Source organism: Apodemus sylvaticus, chromosome 4 (assembly GCF_947179515.1).
Source record: "Apodemus sylvaticus chromosome 4, mApoSyl1.1, whole genome shotgun sequence".
Lineage (NCBI taxonomy): Eukaryota > Metazoa > Chordata > Mammalia > Rodentia > Muridae > Apodemus > Apodemus sylvaticus.
The window spans coordinates 127728050-127746762 of record NC_067475.1 but is presented as its reverse complement, the minus strand read 5'-3'; the positions used below and the strand labels follow the sequence as shown (position 1 = coordinate 127746762).

At 38.4% G+C, this 18713-nt stretch overlaps 1 protein-coding gene across 1 annotated transcript in view; it reads left to right on the top strand.

The window, feature by feature from the left end:
• The first annotated feature begins 286 nt into the window (after window positions 1-286).
• The window catches only part of LOC127683382 (la-related protein 1B-like), a 66782-nt gene continuing 48355 nt past the window's right edge, over window positions 287-18713 (top strand). The window contains exon 1 of the mRNA XM_052180581.1: window positions 287-406. Within this exon, the coding sequence (XP_052036541.1) occupies window positions 362-406 (45 nt within the window). The 5' untranslated portion in view covers window positions 287-361. The remainder of the gene's footprint in view (window positions 407-18713) is intronic.

Sequence of the window (18713 nt, the reverse complement as noted above, 5' to 3'; positions counted from 1 at the left end):
TGTCTCGGCCTTGCTTCCTTGCGGCTTAGTGAGGGCCACCCCAAATTTAGGAAGTCAGCATCAATCCTTTTACTCAACCTTGTGTGTTTTTGGAGTCCAGCCACAACAACTGCTTAGTTTTCTATTAAAATTTGCCTACTAATTGAGTATACAAACCTCCTGTTGAATACTTATGACACTCTTATAGGAGGACATTTTTCCTCAAAAAATAAATGTTTTATAGGGATAAAAGATAAAAATTTTTAAATATTATATATAAAATACTACGTTATTTCTTCAGGAATCAACATCTGTACCTGAAGAGACATCAAATCATCTATTTGCCAGAGGAACCAGAACAAGAAATACTACTTTTTGCTTGATGAAGAGACAGAACAGACAGAAAGGAAGAAAAACACACCTACTGGTTGGTCTGATTATGATTCAGATTATGAAATTATAAGATTTAAACAAGATTTGATTGTAACTTGGGTACCACCTTATATGAGAAAGCATCATGGAGGATACCGAACAGGCACACATGTATCACAAACAAAAATTATGTCAGAACTTGTTAAAGTATCAATGATGGCTTGTATTGCTATGAACAGGTTCTGTGCATGGAGGGTAAAATACACACAAAACTATAAAGGTAATGATTTCTGGCAGCATGTTTCAGCTGATAGTTTGTACTGATTGTATGTTATTGCTTGTTTTCTTAAACTTAGGGATTTATTTCATAAAATTTTAAGTATAAATAAATTTTACCCAATTTGAAAATTCTTGCAAATATATTTGATAGTCACAACCATTAAGGGATAATTTTAAGTGATATAATGAATAATTTCAGCATCAAAAAATATTATTTGCTCACTAAAACTTGTGGGGAAAATGTAGTGTCTAATGAAGGAATGAAAAAAGTTACTATGGACAGGCCTACTTGATGTATTCATTCTAATTTTATTCTCTTGCATTCACCACAGACTCTGGCCTCTACCCTATTAAGCTAAGGTAAAAGAGAGAACCAGAATTGTTGTCTGATCTCCAAATCTCTTAAATTATGGTGGTACAGTTAGGAATGTAAGGGGGTATATTTTTTTGCTGCTAAACTTTTTTGGAGAAGCCTCAAAAGTTAAATATTTGAGTAATTGAACAATGAGGACATGTTACCTCAAACAGGAGTGCAAACTTAGAAAGAAAACAGTTGTAGGAAAACTAGTGGTTGAACAGAGGGGATGGCCTGTAATGCGTGTGGTGTGAACAAGGGGCATGACCTTGGAATTGTCATTTTTGCTTTTAGTCACTGCCTTTTTAGAGAACATGCCTCTGATATATCATGTCCAATGACTGAAAGCCTGGATAGTTTTCTGCCTATCCTGCTGCGTGGGAAAGATTTTTTTTTATTTATTTAATTTTATGTGCATTGGTGTGAGGGTGTCAGATCCTTGAACTGGAGTTACAGACAATTGTGAGCTGCCATATGGGTTCTGGGAATTGAGCTATCTTCTTCAGCCCAAGAAGTATTTTTTTTTTTTTAAATAAAGTTTAGATAGTAGGGTTTTATTCATAAAAACATATTCATTGAATGAGAGAGGGTGGGGGGACACGTACACATGTCACAATGCAAGTGTAGAAATCAGAGGATAGCTTGAAGGCGTTGATTCTCCTCCCATATAGGTCCTGAGGAATTGACCTCAGTTCCTCAAGCTTGTCAGCAAACACCCTTACTTGCTAAGCTATCTCGCCCACCCTGTTAACATTATCTCTGATGCTTGGTTCGAGAGTTGATGCCTATCTGAAATCATTTTGTAACAGAAATATAAATATATTCTACTAATTGCTGGGCATGGTAGCACAGGCCTGTATTATGCCAGCTACTTGGAAGTACTATCAGCAGGAGTAGTGCAAGTTCAAGGCTAGCCTGATCAATTTCACAAAACTCTGCCTCAAAATAGAAAAGGACTTTGGCTAGGTGGTAGGTGATTAGCATGACTGAGGCTATTTCCATTCCATAATCACTGTCCTTGGTTCTGACTTTGTGCTGAATGTGCAGTTTCTAATTCCATTAGTGCTGTTCCTGTGGGTCAGCAGAGTAACACAGTAATTGATTCACAGAGTGTCCCGGGCACAAGATGTGAGCATTTAAAACTGAACAGACATTAAAATAATCCCACAATTTGCAGTAATTACTCATGAGTGATAATGATAAGTGATCTAAAAGAATAAACATGATATTTTATATTAGACATTTCATATTAGACAGAGTGGGCCCTGGGAAAGGTAAGAATGAAACTTGTAAAAAGCAGGGAAAGTAGTCCAGGAGGGGAGGGGTCAGTAAACTATCTAGGATCTGAAAAACTTCCAACAACTGGCATTATTTGAGACACTGAGAAGTCAGTTTTTGTTTGCTCATAGCTTATAAGAAGCTGATGGCTGTGAATGCAGATGAGGCTTTGTAGTCTGTGGCATGGCTGTAACATGATCCTATTTTTAATTTTGAAAGATGTCTCTGGTACTTACGACAGAAAATAGGTTGTAAGGGAAAAAATGGGCAGGAAGCTCTTAACAGGCTGTCCATCTAGAAGATGGAGAACAGTAGTCTTACTTAAACTGGTAGCACAGGAAGTATGGAAATGAGAACTACATTTGAGCCCTGATCGATGAGAGAAGAATCAGGTGTGTCAGAAACCTGACAGCTGGTTAGGTAGAATGGAGAGCATGCCAAGATGACAAGGCGTTTTTAATGAAACAGTATTTGTAGTTCCAGAAGCTGTGTTGATCCGGGTGACAGGGGCAGGCTCACATATCGTTACTGCTAAAGACCAGTGAAATAGCCACATGATAGATGATGGGACATGTTAGAATCTCCAAAAATATTCAAGGAGAGTGATTAGAGAAAGGCCAGAGCTTTCTGGAAGATCATTGTGGAATTTTATTGATGGTGGTGGGCAGGGATTGAGAAGTTCAACCTTGCAGAAACTACAAAACAAAACAACAACCTCAGAGACCAGACAATTCTAGTAAGAGGCCTTTCATCATCAAATTGTTGCCTTAAAGGACAAATTGTGTACTTTGTTGGCAGGGGGGAATAGTCAAGAATGTGGGTTTCTTAGGCAAGGTTCATTCATTGTACTTGTGTTGATCCCTGAAATTTCTCAAAATTTAGGAAATTCTGCTGCATAAGTTGTGGTTGGGGGTACTGCATTAATGCTCTCCCTTAACTTAAAAAAAAGTTAAAAAATAGATTCTCATTACTAGAACTCCCCTAGGGAATAGAATATTTTCTTGGTTGTTTTAAGCAGAATAGGGAAGGAAAGAAATTACACTAGAGATATAGTCCCACAACCCAAGTACTTTTAGATGACTGAAATGACTGGGGGCTAGAGAGATAGCTCAGAGATTTAAAAGTACTTGCTACTTTCCTGAAGAACCTGGGTTCAGTTCCCAAAAGTCTCTTCTGGGCCCTGAGAGTGGCAGACCCACACATGGAGAACATTTATATATGCAGGCAAAACATTCATACACATAGAATAAAAATAAATAAATCCTAGAAAAACATTAAGATGGAGAAGGTCCTCATACATGTGCGTGCACATGGACATACACACAGACATGATATCACATATACAAAAATTGTTAAATAAGTTCTTTTTTAAAGTTAACCTTATTCTATCAATTTCACAAGTGCCTACTATAAACAAATTTAGATCAGTTTGAATCAGTTTTATTCCTGGAACACAAGGTATTTATTCAATTATTTTAAAAGGAAAGAGTAGTCAAAAGTTAATAATTTAACTAAATGAACTGCTGTGTGTGAGAATGATGAAATTATGACACAGGCAGACCATATCTTAAAATAATTGATGGTGGAATTACTAAACAAATGTACATTACCTGTGTTTGTTATATTTAAGGAAATAAACTTCCTCAGAGGGCAGAGTGTGGTGGCAGATGCCTTTAATATGGTTAAATTTTGTACTTGGAATGCAGGGTTGGCAGATCTCTGAGATCAGCTTGTGATGCATAGTGAGACTGTTTCAACAACAACAATAAAACAAAAAAACAAAAAAATTCAGATAATTAACAGAGGTTGATTAGATTCAGTAGAAAACATGAACTGCACATAATCAGAAGCAACATGAAAAACAGGAACAAAAGGATTTTTTACCATTTCTCTCCTTTTTTTATTGGAAAAGGAAGTAAAAACATTTTATGATAAAATTGAAGATTTACATGGAATATATTTCTGATAAAATTGAAGAAATATATAGAAAAACATGTTAAAATAGATAATTTTCATGGAAAATTAAAAAGTAAAATGGTAGACAGAAAAACATTGCTAAATTAATTGAAAAAGGAAGTAGAAACACTTTATGATAGAATTGAAGATTTATGTGGAAAATATTTGATAAAATTCAAGAAATATGTAGAAAAGCACATTAAAATTGTGTATCTTATGGAAAATTATATAGATAAACTGATAGGCATAAAATATTTCTAAGTTGATTGAAAGTGGAATTATAAACATTTTCTGATAAAATTGAAGGTTTACATGGAAAATATTTGATAAAATTGAAGAAATACATAGAAAAGCATGTTAAAATTGAAGATTATCATGGAAAATATAGATAAAATGGTAGACATTAAAACATTACTAAATTAATTGAAAGGAATTATAAACATTTTCTAATAAAATTGAAGATCTACATGAAAAATATTTCTGTTAGTTTATGTCTTTTTATTGGTCTTTATGTCTTTTTATTGGAATTGAGTCCATTGGTGTTAAGAGATATTAAGGAATAGTGATTTTACTTCCTGTTATTTTTATGTTTGAGTGGTTATCTTCTTTTGAGTTTGATGAAAGAAGGTTACTATCTTGCTTTTTCTAGGGTTTAATTCCCCTTGTATTGGCATTTTGTAGGGCTGGATTTGTGGACAGATATTGTGTACATTTGGTTTTATCATAGAATATCTTGGTTTCTCCATCTATGGTGATTGAGAGTTTTGCTGGGTATAGTAGTCTGGGCTGGCATTTGTGTTTTCTTAGGGTCTGTATGGCATTTGCCCAGGATTTTCTACCTTTTATCGTCTCTGGTGAGAAGTCTAGTGATAATTCTGATAGGTCTGCCTTTATAAGTTACTTGACCATTTTCCCTTACTGCTTTTAATGTTCTTTCTTTGTTTAGTGCACTTGGTGTTTTGATTATTATGATGTTCCAGGAGGACTTTCTGCTCTGGTCCAGTCTGTTTGGAGTTCTGTAGGCTTCCTGTATGTTCATGGACATCTTTATTTAGGTTAGGGGAGTTTTCTTCCATAATTTTGTTGAAGATATTTGCTGGCCCTTTAAGTTGTAAATCTTCATTCTCTTCTATACCTATAATCCTTAGGTTTGGTCTTCTCATTGTGTCCTGAATTTCCTGGATATTTTGGGTTACAAGCTTTTTGCATTTTGCATTTTCTTTGACTGTTGAGTCAATGTTTTCTATGGTATTTTCAGCACCTGAGATTCTTCCTTCTATCTCCTGTATTCTGTTGTTTTTGCTTGTGTCTATGATCCCTGATTTATTTCCAAGGTTTTCTATATCCAGAGATGTTTCCCTTTGTGATTTCTGCATTATTTCTATTTCCATTTTTTAGGTCCTGCATGGTTTTGTTCAGTTCCTTCACTTGTTTGTTTTCCTGTAATTCTTTAAGGGATTAGAGGGTTTATGGGACTTTCAGGAAGCGGGGGAATCCAGGAAAGAAGAAATCATTTGAAATGTAAATAAAGAATATATTGAATAAAAAAATAAAAATAATGGGCTTTTACCTGTTGACCCATGTTCTCCTTTATTTAAGGGAGTTATTTATGTCCTTCTTGAAGTCCTCTATCAGCATCATGAGATGCGATTTTAAACCCAACTCTTGCTTTTCTGGTGTGTTAGGGTATCTGGGACTTGCTGTGGTGGGAGAACTGGGTTCTGATGTTGGCAATTAGCCTTGGTTTCTGTTGGTAGGGTTCTTGTGCTTGCCTTTTGCCATCTGGTTATCTCTGGTGTTAGTTGATCTTGCTGTCTCTGGCTGGAGCTTGTCCCTCCAGTGGGCCTGTAAGCCTGTGTCTGTACTCCTGGGAGATCACTCTCTCCTGGTGGGCTGTACATAGAAGGCTGTGGAGCTGCCTGGCTCCCTGGTGCAAATGGCAACCCGAAGGCTCCTGTCCCAGCTGCTCCATTGATCATATGCCCTGTTCGCCCCTAGCTGTTTGCCCCTAGCTGTTCGCCTCCAGAGAGAAGGTGGAGGGAGATCTCACCTCAGCACTCAGAAGTGGAGGCACTACTGGGAAATCGCTCTCTCTTGGTGGGTCATTCCCAGAAAGCTGTGGAGCCACCTTGGCTCCCTGGTGCAAAATCTTACCATTTCTCTCGTATAATCTAATATTGAGTAGATTTTACTATAAGGCTTTTTATTTAAAAAAGCATGAGCAAACGGCAACACAAACTTGAAATATAGGGTGATAGCACAGGAAATGCTAAGAAAGAAAAGACATGGATCCTGGGGTGGTTGGTTTTAACAAAAATATTTAAGTAGCTGAAGGAAGCAGTTTGTCAGAATTTATGCAAAACATTGAAGAGATGAAAGCAAAGGTGGACAGGAAAATGTACACCATCAGATTAGCACTTTGTACGTCTGCGTATGTATGGCAGGGTTAGGGTTGGGGTGTGTGTCTGTGTGAGTGTTTTAACGCAGTGATGTGAGATTCATGTGAAGTTTTAAATAATTCAGAATAGTCAAAATAATGTAAAAACAACTAAGTTAGGCTGTAGATGCACTTCACTGGGAAAATGATTACCTTGAATTCTGGCAATTGTATTGTGTTTTTAGCACAGCAGCCAAAGGATAAAGAAACTTGAAGTCTTGTTCTTAAAAGTTATTAAAAGCTTTTCTCCACTACCTGGGGACGGGTCCGTATGATGTTGTTCTTGATTCCCATCATAACTTAGAGGGAAACTTACACACAGTGTCCGGAACTCTTGGTTTCCTACAGATGGAGGAGGATGTAATCAAATTCCTTGCTGCAGGAGCCCACTTAGGGGCATCAACCTTGATTTCAGATGGAGCAGTACATCGACAAAAGGAAAAGTGAAGGCATCTACATCATACATCTGAAGAGGACCTGGGAGAGGCTGGTGCTTGCAGCTTGAGCTATTGTTGCCATTCAGAACCCTGCTTATGTCATCATCATCTCCAGGAATGCTGGCCAGCTAGCTGTGCTGAAGTCTGCTGCTGCCACAGGAGCCACTCCAGTTGCTGGCTGCTTCACACCTGGGACCTTCACTAACTAGATCCACGTAGCTTTCAGGGAGCCACGGTATCTGGTGGTGACTGATCCCATGACAGAGGCCTCTTATGTCAACCTGCCCACCATTGCTCTGTGTGACACAGATTCTCCCCTGTGCTATGTGGACATTGCCATCCCATACAACAACAAGGGAGCTCACTCAGTGGGTCAGATGTGGTGGATGCTGGCCTGGAAAGTACTCCGCATGCGAGGTACTATCTCCCGTGAACACCCATGGGAGGTTATGCCTGACCTTTACTTCCACAGAGGAGATTGAGAAGGAGCAGTAGGCTGCTGCTCAGAAGGCTGTGACCAAGGAGGAATTCCAGAATGAATGGACAGCACCAGCCTGAGGTGGCCAGCTGGTCTGAGAGTGTGCAGGTGCCCTCTCTGCCCATCCATCAGTTCCCCATAGAAGAACGGAAGACTGTAGTATGCAGCCAGCCACTGAGGACTGGTCAGCAGCTCCCACAGTGCAGGCCACCAAGTGGGTTGGAGCCACCACTGAGTGGGTCCTGAGCTGCTCTGCAGATACCTGAGCAAAGAGAAAAAAAGGTGGAAGGAAAATAAAGTTCCTAAAAGCAGGAAAAAAAAGTTACTAAGATAATAGGATTCACATAAGGATAGATATAAAGGTAATTGGAATATAATTGAGAATCCAAATAAAATAATCTTGTATATCAGAAATCATTATTAACCAAGTTAAATACTTTAATGCATTTAAGACATTTAATGAGGGAAGAATATTAGTTTGAACAAGTAGTGGTGGGTCATCTGGATATCTACATGCAAAATAATGAAATTGTTTGAGCCTTCCCTATATCACATTAAAAAAAAAAAAAAAAAAACAACCAAAAAAAAAAAACCACAAACTAATTCAGGCTAGGCCTGTGCCACATGATTGTAAATCCCAGCATTTGGTTCATAGGTACAGGCTGCAGAATCAGGAGTTCCCAGCAGTCCTCAGCTACAGAACAAGTTTGAAGCCAACTTTAAGCAAATGAGACCCTAATCTCAGAGAGAGAGAGAGAGAGAGAGAGAGAGAGAGAGAGAGAGAGAGAGAGAGAGAGAACGCAAAACAAAAAGATTACTAGGAATTAAATGTCTCAATGTAAATGCAAAAGGCATGAAACTCTTTTTGTTAGCTTTCTGTTGGTATTGTTTTTGTTGTGCTGAGGATGGACCCTGTGCTCTTCCTAACTATGCTACCTCTGGCCTGGCCTGGCCTGAACTTCACAAAGGGGAAAAGAAATACAGTAAAAAAAAAGTTATTGAAACAACTGGAGATTCACATACAGAAAATCTATATGCAAATTCACATTCTTGATGAAATTTAACTCAGTGGATTATAAATATAAAATACGAACAGTAAAACCCAATCTGAATAGCCTTGGGATTGCCAAGGTTTTTGTGTAACACCAAAGTTGTATCTATGGAGAAAAAAAAAAAAAAAAAAACTATGGTCTGGACTTAATTAAATTAAAAAAATAAAACAAAACAGCTCCTCTTTGAAAGTCACTGCCAAGATATAGGAGAAAAAAGCTAAGTAGGTGGAAATATTTGTCAAAGATATGTCTGACAAAGCACTCCTATCAAAAATGTATACAAAGGCCTTTTAAAATAGGAAATCAAACTAGTTTAAAGGTGGTTAAAAATGCCAGACACGGCTCCAGGCTCCTGAAATCCCAGCACTTGGAAGAAGCAAGAAGATCAAGAGCTTAAGGCTAGCCTCTACTACATCACAATTATTACAGCAGCCTGGGAATATATGAGACTCAAAGGACAAGACAAAACAAAAATTGCCCAAGACCTAGACTGACTTCATCAAAGAAAAACAGGTGGCAAGAAATTGCCCAAGACCTAGACTGACTGACTTCAAAGAAAAACAGGTGGCAAGTGAAAGTAGAAAAAGATGGTCCACGTGGAATTTTACTGGGGAGTTCCAGTCAGAACAGCAAAATGCTGTAACACTGCCATTATGATGACCAAGCACCAAGTTAGTGAACATACCAAATGCAAAGACTGGAAGAGGGTCAGCTTGTCATGGGACATGCAAATGAAGACTGTTTTAACAATTTCTTACAAATTGAAATACTATTAAAAAAAGTTTAAAAAGTTAAAACAAAAAAGTTAAACAAGTTAAAAAAAAATAAACAAGTAATGCACTGGGTTCACAGAGATATCCTGAGTTTAACATCACTTGGGACACAGACTGCCAGGCTTCTGCCTGCGCCCAAGACCTGGGCAGCTTTGTAGATGTCTGTGCCAGCCCTGTCATGGGTCGTTTGCCCTGCAGAATAATCAGCACTTGGAGGGGCTCCCTGCCACCATCTTCGCTCCCAGACAGACAGGACAGGCAACAGCAGGTACACAGAGACAACCCCCAGTATAACATTGCTTGGAGAAAGGCACACCAGGGCTCCAATGGCACCCAAGAGTAGGACAGCCCATCAGCAATCTGTGCCAGGGGAAACCCAGTCATCCAGAGGAGCAGAAATAGCCTTACAGGCTTACAGGAGGTTCAAGCAGCAGACAGTGACAACAGGACCAACTAACGCCAGAGATAACCAGGTGACAAAAGGCAAATGTAGGAACATTACTAACAAATCAAGGCAATATGGCAGCATCTGAACCCAATTCTCTGACAACAAAAAGTCTTGGATACCCTAACACACCAGAAAAACAAGATTTGGATTTAAAATCTTGTTTAAAAAGGGGTCATAGATGCAAATATCAACAACAGAATACAAGAGATAGAAAAAAAAGAATCTCAGATGCCAAAGATACTATAGAAAGCATTGACTCAACACTCAAAGAAAATACAAAATGCAGAAAGCTTGTAACCCAAAACATCCAGGAAATCAGGAACACAATGAGAAGATCAAACCTAAGGATTATAGGTATAGATGAGAGTGAGGATTTACAACTTAAAGGGTCAGCAAATCTCTTTAACAAAATTCTGGAAGAAAACTTCCCTAACCTAAAGAGAGAGATGCCCATGAACATACAAGAAGCCTACAGAACTCCAAACAGAATGGTCCAGAACAGAAATACCTCCCATCACATAATAATCAAACCCCCAAATATACTAAACAAAGAAAGAATATTAAAGGCAGTAAGAGAAAAAGGCCAAGTAACATATAAAGGAAGACCTACCAGACTTACACCAGACTTCTCACCAGAGACCATGAAAGCTAGAAGATCCTGGGCAGATCTCATGCAGAATACAAATGCCAGCCAAGACTACTATACCCAGCAAAACTCTCAATCACCATAGATGGAGAAACCAAGATATTCTATGATAAAACCACATTTACACAATATCTATCCACAAACCCAGCTCTACAAAGAATAATAGGTGGAAAACGCCAATACAAGGAGGGAAACTATACCCTGGAAAAAGCAAGATAGTTATCTTCCTTCATCAAACCCAAAAGAAGATAACCACTCACACATAAAAATAACATAAAAAATAACAGGAAGTAATAATCACTATTCCTTAATATCTCTTAACTTCAATGGACTCAATTCCCCAATAAAAAGACATAAACTAACAGACTGGATATGTAAACAGAATCCTACATTTTGCTGCATACAGGAAACACACCTCAGTGTCAAAGACAAACACTACCTCAGGGTAAAAGGCTGGAAAACAAGGAAACAAGCTGGAGTAGCCATTCTAATATCAGATAAAATTGACTTTCAACCTGAAGTCATCAAAAGGGACACAGAAAGACTCTTCTCACTGGTCAAAGAAAAAATCCACCAAGAAGAACTCTGAATTCTGAACATCTATGCTCCAAATGCAAGGGCACCCTCATTCATAAAAGAAACTTTACTAAAGCTCAAAGCACACATTGCAACTAACACAATAATTGTGGGGGACTTCAACACCCCACTCTCCTCAACAGACCTATCAGGAAAACAAACTAAACAGGGACACAGTGAAACTAAGTGAAGCTTTGGACCAATTGGATTTAACATATATAGAACACTTCATCCTAAAGCAAACGAATATACCTTTTTCTCAGCACCTCATGGTACCTTCTCCAAAATCGACCATATAATTAGTCACAAGACAGACCTCAACAGATACAACAAGATCGGACTAATCCCATACCTCCCATCAGATCACTATGGAGTAAGAGTGGTCTTCAATAGCAACAAAAGCAACAGAAAGCCCACATACACATGGAAGCTGAACAATACTCAATGATATCTTGGTCAAGGAAGAAATAAAGAGAAAAATCACAGACTTTCTAGAATTTAATGAAAATGAAGGCACAACATAACCAAATTTATGGGACACAATGAAAGCAGTGCTAAGAGAAAAAATCATAGCCCTGAGTGCCTCCAAAAAGAAACTGGAGAGAACATACACTAGCAGCTTAACGGTACTCCTGAAAGCCCTGGAACATAAGCTAATTCACCCAAGAGGAGTAGAACTCAGGGCTGAAATCAGTCAAGTAGAAACAAAGAGAACCATACAAACCAGGAGCTGGTTCTTTGAGAAAATCAACAAGATAGATAAACCCTTAGCCAAATTAATCAGAGGGCACAGAGACAGTATTCAAATTAACAAAATTAGAAATGAAAAGGGAGATATAATAATAGAAACTGAGGAAATTCAAAAAATTTATCAGATCCTACTACAAAAATCTATACTCAACACAACTGGAGAATCTGGAGGAAATGGACAATTTCCTAGACAGATACCAAATACCAAAATTAAATCAGGATCAAATAGACCATCTAAACAGTCCCATAACCCCTAAAGAAATGGAAGTGGTCATTGAGAGTCTTCCAACCAAACGAAGCACAGGACCAGATGGTTTTAGTGCAGAATTCTATCAGACCTTCAAAGAAGACCTAACACCAATACTCTTCAAACTATTCCACAAAATACAAACAGAAGGAACACTACCCAACTTGTTCTACGAAGCCAGAATTATGCTGATACCAAAACCACAAAAAGATCCAACAAAGAAAGAACTTCAGACCAATTTCCCTAATGAATATCGATGCAAAAGTACTCAATAAAATTCTTGCCAACCAAATCCAAGAACATATCAAAACGATCATTCACCATGATCAAGTAGGCTTCATCCCAGGGGTGCAGGGATGGTTCAATATATGGAAATCCATCAATGCAACCCACTACATAAACAAACTAAAAGAAAAAACCACATGGTCATTTCATTAGATGCTGAAAAAGCATTTGACAAAATTCAGCATCCTTTCATGCTAAAAGTCTTGATAAGAACAGGATTTCAAGGCCCATACCTAAACATAGCAAAAGCAATATACAGCAAACCTGTAGCCAACATCAAACTAAATGGAGAGAAACTTGAAGCAATCCCACTAAAATCAGGGACTAGACAAGGCTGCCCCCCTCTCCATATCTTTTCAATATAGTACTTGAAGTTCTAGCTAGAGCAATTAGACAACATAAGGAGATCAAAGGGATACAAATTGGAAAGGAAGAAGTCAAACTATCACTATTTAGAAATGATATGATAGTATACTTAAGTGACCCCAAAAACTCTACCAGAGAACTCCTACAGCTGATAAACAACTTCAGCAAAGTGGCTGGTTATAAAATCACCTCAAGCAAATCAGTTGCCTTCCTATACTCAAAGCAGTCAGAGAAAGAAATTAGAGAAATGACACCCTTCACAATAGCCACATAGAATCTTGGTATGATTCTAACCAAACAAGTGAAAGAGCTGTATGACAAGAACCTCAGGTTTCTGAAGAAGGAAATCGAAGAGGACCTCAGAAAATTGAAAAAAACTTCCATGCTCGTGGATTGGCAGGATTAATATAGTAAAAATGGCCATCTTGCCAAAAGCAATATACAGAATCAATGCAATCCCCATCAAAATCCCAACTCAGTTCTTCATAGAGTTAGGAAGAGCAATTCTCAAATTCATCTAGAATAACAAAAAACCCAGGATAGCTAAAACTATTCTCAACAGTAAAAGAACTTCTGGGGGATTCAGTATCCCGCACCTTAAGCAGTACTACAGAGTAATAGTGTTTAAAGAAAAAAAAATAGAAACACAACTGCATGGTATTGGTACAGTGACAGACAGGTAGATCAATGGAATAGAATTGAAGACCCAGAAATGAACCCACACACCTATGGTCACTTGATCTTTGACAAAGGAGCTAAAACCATCCAGTGGAAAAAAAAGATAGCCTTTTCAACAAATGGTGTTGGCTCAACTGGAGGTCAGCATGCAGAAGAATGCGAAATGATCCATTCTTATCTTCTTGTACTAAGCTCTACTCCAAGTGGATCAAAGACCTCCACATAAAACCAGACACACTGAAACTAATAGAAAAGAAACTGGGAAGACCCTTGAGGACATGGATACAGGGGGAAAGTTCCTGAACAGAACACCAATAGCTTAAGCTCTAAGATCAAGAATTGACAAATGGGACCTCATAAAATTACAAAGTTTCTGTAAGGCAAAGGACAAACAAAAACACAAAACGGCAACCAACAAATTGGGAAAAGATCTTCACCAATGCTATATCCAACTGTGGGCTAATATGCAATGTATACAAAGAACTCAAGAAGTTAGACTCCAGAGAGCCAAATAACCCTATTAAAAAATGGCGTACAGAACTAAATAAAGAATTTTCACCTGAAGAACTTTGAATTACTGAGAAGCACCTTAAGAAATGTTCAGCATCATTAATCATCAGGGAAATGCAAATCAAAACAACCCTGAGATTTCATCTTACACCAGTCAAAATGGCTAAGATTAAAAACTCAGGAGATAGCAGCAGGTATTGGGGAGAATGTGGAGACAGAGGAACACTCCTCCCCTGCTGGTGGGATTGCAAGCTGGTACAACCACTCTGGAAATCAGTCTTACAGCTCTTCAGAAAACTGGGCATGACACTTTTGAAAGACCCTGTTATACCACTTCTGGGCATATACCCAGAGGATTCCCGGGCATGCAATATGGACACCTGCTCCACTATGTTCATAGCAGCCTTATTTATAAAAGCCAGAAGCTGGAAAGAACCCAGATGTCCCTCAATGGAGTAATGGATACAGAAAATGTGGTATATTTACACAATGTAATACTTACTCAGCAATTAAAAACAATGAATTCATGAAATTTTTAGGCAAATGGTTCAAACTGGAAAATATCATCCTAAGTGAGTTATCCCAATCACAACAGAATACACATGGAATGCAGTCACTTTTCTTTTTTTTCTTTTTTTTTAATTCGATAAATTTTACTGATTCCTTGTAAACCCAATCCCACTCATCTTCCCATCCCTTCATACCCACCCTCCTCCCTTGCAATCTCCTGCATAAGAAGGGGGAGGGAGAAAGCTTGTTGTAGAAGCGATAGTGTGTCACAGTTTGTGCCACTTGTCTGGACCCCCATTCCCCAAAAGTCCCATCAGCCCCCTTCTCTCCCTGTTTTCCCACCCAATGCTTCCCACTTCCCTGTTCTGGTTTTGCCCTATACTGCTTCACTGAGTCTTTCCAGAACAATGGGCCACTCCTCCGTTCTTCTTGTACCTCATTTGATGTGTGGATTATGTTTTTGGTATTCCAGTTTTCTAGGTTAATATCTACTTATTAGTGAGTGCATACCATGATTCATCTTTTGAGTCTGGGTTACCGGAATGCAGTCACTGATAAGTGGATATTAGCCCAGAAGCTCTGAATATCCAAGATACAATTAACATATCAAATGATTCCCAAGAAGAAGGAAGGAGAGGGCCCTGATCCTGGAAAGGCTTGATGCAGCATTGTAGGGGAGTACCAGGACAGAGAAGTGGGAGGAGGTTGATTGGGGAATGGGTGGAGGGAAGAGGGCTTATGGGACTTATGGGGAGGGGGGAATCAGGGAAGGGGAAATCATTTAGAATATAAACAAAGAATATAGAAAAAAACAGTAAATTTGCTAAAAGTTGGAATTTATAGCCATACAATAAATAACTTATGTATGTATGTTTACAACAGTTTTAATTTAACCTAATTTCCTAAACTTGGATGTAACCAAGGTTACTCTCAGAAGGTCAGTAGATAAACCATGGTACATTCAGACAATGGTTACTGTATGTAATGAAGTTGGGAAAAGTTTGTGCTTTTGAGATCAATCTGAAAAAGCTGAACAATGTATGTACTCCAGCTGTAGCATTCTGGAAAATCAACTGACGACAATAAAAACTGTTTGCCAGCATGTGTAAAGACTAGAGAGGTTTTCTAGAGCAGTGTAGCTAGTGTCATCGATGGTGTTGTGGTGAAAACTTTTGTTTGTCAAAACTCAGATTTGTTCCGTTTTTGAATGGACTGTGGACTTTGATGTCAGAAGTATCATTCTGGTACTGCTCACTGATAATGAAAGGGAGGATGTGTTTGTGTGGGTGCAGGAGATGTGTTGCAATAATCCTGCTTCTGCCAAGTTGTGTTTTGTTTATAAAACTACACTAAATACAAAAACCTTGAGAACATGATTGAGGTTAAAGTACTTAGAAATGTGTGTGTGTGTGTGTGTGTGTGTGTGTGTGTGTGTGTCAGTATAACAATCCACCTCAAAAACTGGGGCAAATTTAAACATTTTTCTAAAGGTGCATTATACAGCAGGAAAGTGCAAACCTAAAACAATAGCCAGATACCTTCTCAGAACAATGGCATGCTTATTATTATTTACAGAAGGCAGATACTGGAAATGCCATTGAGGATGGGGAGGAATTGAAGCCTTCTGTCCCCAGCCCCCTCCCCCCATATTAAAATAGATCTTCAGAGGCAGACAGTTTGGTTATCACATGGCCCAGCAATTCCATTGTTACATGTATAAACCAATACAAATGAAAACAAGTCCACACCAATTGTTTTTTTTTTTAAACAAAATCTCAATGGTTCAGTTTTACCAATGAAGATCCAGGAGCCAGATGCTGGGGTGAAAGCCTGCTAGTTCATAGAGGCAGAGAAAGCACCTGGCTGACCTTTCTCCTCAACTGATGACCTGGAATGGCCTTCTCCTACACCGTCTCAAAAATAAATAAATAAATAAATAAATAAATAAATAAATAAATAAATAACAAAAAAAACCACTTCAAACTAAATGTCCCTCTCTTCTATATTCTGTGGGTCCCCCCCCTTTTTTTTACTAATCTTAATTTTGCTATCTGACAACTAGAAGTTTGCTTTCTCCTCCTCTTGACTTTATTTAACCCTATTTACAATAGTTAAGCAGAAAGCTCCTAGATAAAAGGTATGTGGAAAGGCTGAGCCATACTACAACTCAAACCAGGTTTTTCCAGCAAATAACACAATCTCACGGTTCACAGAATAATCAAATATCCTGCGACAACAAATACTTATGTTTGTGTACAAACACTCATCATGGGATGTGGAAAGTGAAAGTGCAAATCTCAGCAGCAGATATGTGTGATGTATCCATGGAGCAGAGTACTTGGTGACAGTGTGAACTGATGAGTGAGCTGGCACAATATGAAAGATTGTGGAGACATGAGTCAGGGCACTCCTAAAGGGTCATATGTTTTGAGTTTGTTTATATGGAATACCCAGAACAAGAATGTCCACATGGTTAGAGCATATTTTGTGGTTTCCTTGGATGTAGGTTGGGCTTGTGAGGGCTTATGTGCAGTGGATGCTGATGAGAGCTTGGTTTCTTTGGGGATAATGAAAATGTTCTAAATGGTTGCAGAACTAAATAAAAAAAAATCCTTCAAACTAAATGATTGAATTGTAAAAATGATTGAATTATACATTTGAATTTTATGAATTATACATTTTAAAGGTTATTATAGGAAACAACAGGAGAGTGTGGCAGTGGTATGTGCTTATAGTTCCAATTTACTTGTGAAGCTGAAACAGGAAGATTGAGCCCAGTAGTTTGAGGCTAACCTTGGTAGCACACACAAAAGACCTTGTCTTAACAAGCACATTAACAAATGACACACTTAAATTGATGGATAACATTGTTAGTTTATCAGCTCCATTAAAGTAATCTAGAGTTACTTTAATCTCTAAAAAAATCTAAATTGTTTTTCTTTAAGAAATAGAAATATTGGGGGTTGCAGAGATGGCTCAGTGGTTAAGAGCACTGCTCTTCCAGAGGTCCTGAGTTCAATTCCCTGCAACTACATGATGGCTTACAACCATCTGTAATGGAATCTGACGCCCTCTTCTGATAGGTCTTAAGACAATGACATTGTACTTGGTTTTTTGTTTTTTGTTTTTTTTTTTTTATTTCATTTGATATATTTTTTTATTTACATTTCAAATGATTTCCCCTTTTCTGGTCCCCCACTTCCCGAAAGTCACATAAGCCCCCTTCCCTCCCCCTGTTCTCCCACCCACCCCTTCCCACTTCCCTGTTCTGGTTTTGCCTTATACTGCTACACTGAGTCTTTCCAGAACCAGAGGCCACTCCTCCATTCTTCTTGTACCTCATTTGATGTATGGATTATGTTTTGGGTATTCCAGTTTTCCAGGCTAATATCCACTTATTAGTGATTCCATACCATGATTGATCTTTTGAGACTGGGTTACCTCACTTAGTATGATGTTCTCCAGCTCCATCCATTTGCCTAAGAATTTCATGAAGTCATTGTTTCTAATGGCTGAATAGTACTCCATTGGGTATATATACCACATTTTTTGCATCCATTCTTCTGTTGAGGGATACCTGGGCTTTTTCCAGCTTCTGGCTATTATAAATAGGGCTGCTATGAACATAGTGGAGCATATATCCTTATTACATGCTGGGGAATCCTCTGGGTACATGCCCAGGAGTGGTATAGCAGGATCTTTCAGAAGTGACGTGCCCAGTTTTCTGAGGAACCGCCAGACTGATTTCCAGAGTGGTTGTATCAATTTGCAAGTCCACCAGCAGTGGAGGAGTGTTCCTCTTTCTCCACATCCTCGCCAACACCTGCTGTCTCCTGAGTTTTTAATCTTAGCCATTCTGACTGGTATAAGGTGAAGTCTCAGGGTTGTTTTGATTTGCATTTCCCTGATGACTAATGAAGTTGAGCATTTTTTAAGATGTTTCTCCGCCATCTGAAGTTCTGCAGGGCTGAAAACATCCAATGGAGAAAAGATAGCCTTTTCAATAAATGGTGCTGGTTCAACTTGAGGTCAGCATGCAGGAGAATGCGAATTGATCCATCCTTGTCTCCTTGTACTAAGCTCAGCTCCAAATGGATCAAGGACCTTCACATAAAGCAGACACTCTGAAGCTAATAGAAAAGAAACCGGGGAAGACTCTTGAGGACATCGGTACAGGGGGAAAGTTCCTGAACAGAACACCAATAGCTTATGCTCTAAGATCAAGAATTGACAAATGGGACCTCATAAAATTACAAAGTTTCTGTAAAGCAAAGGACACCATCAAAAGGACAAATCGGCAA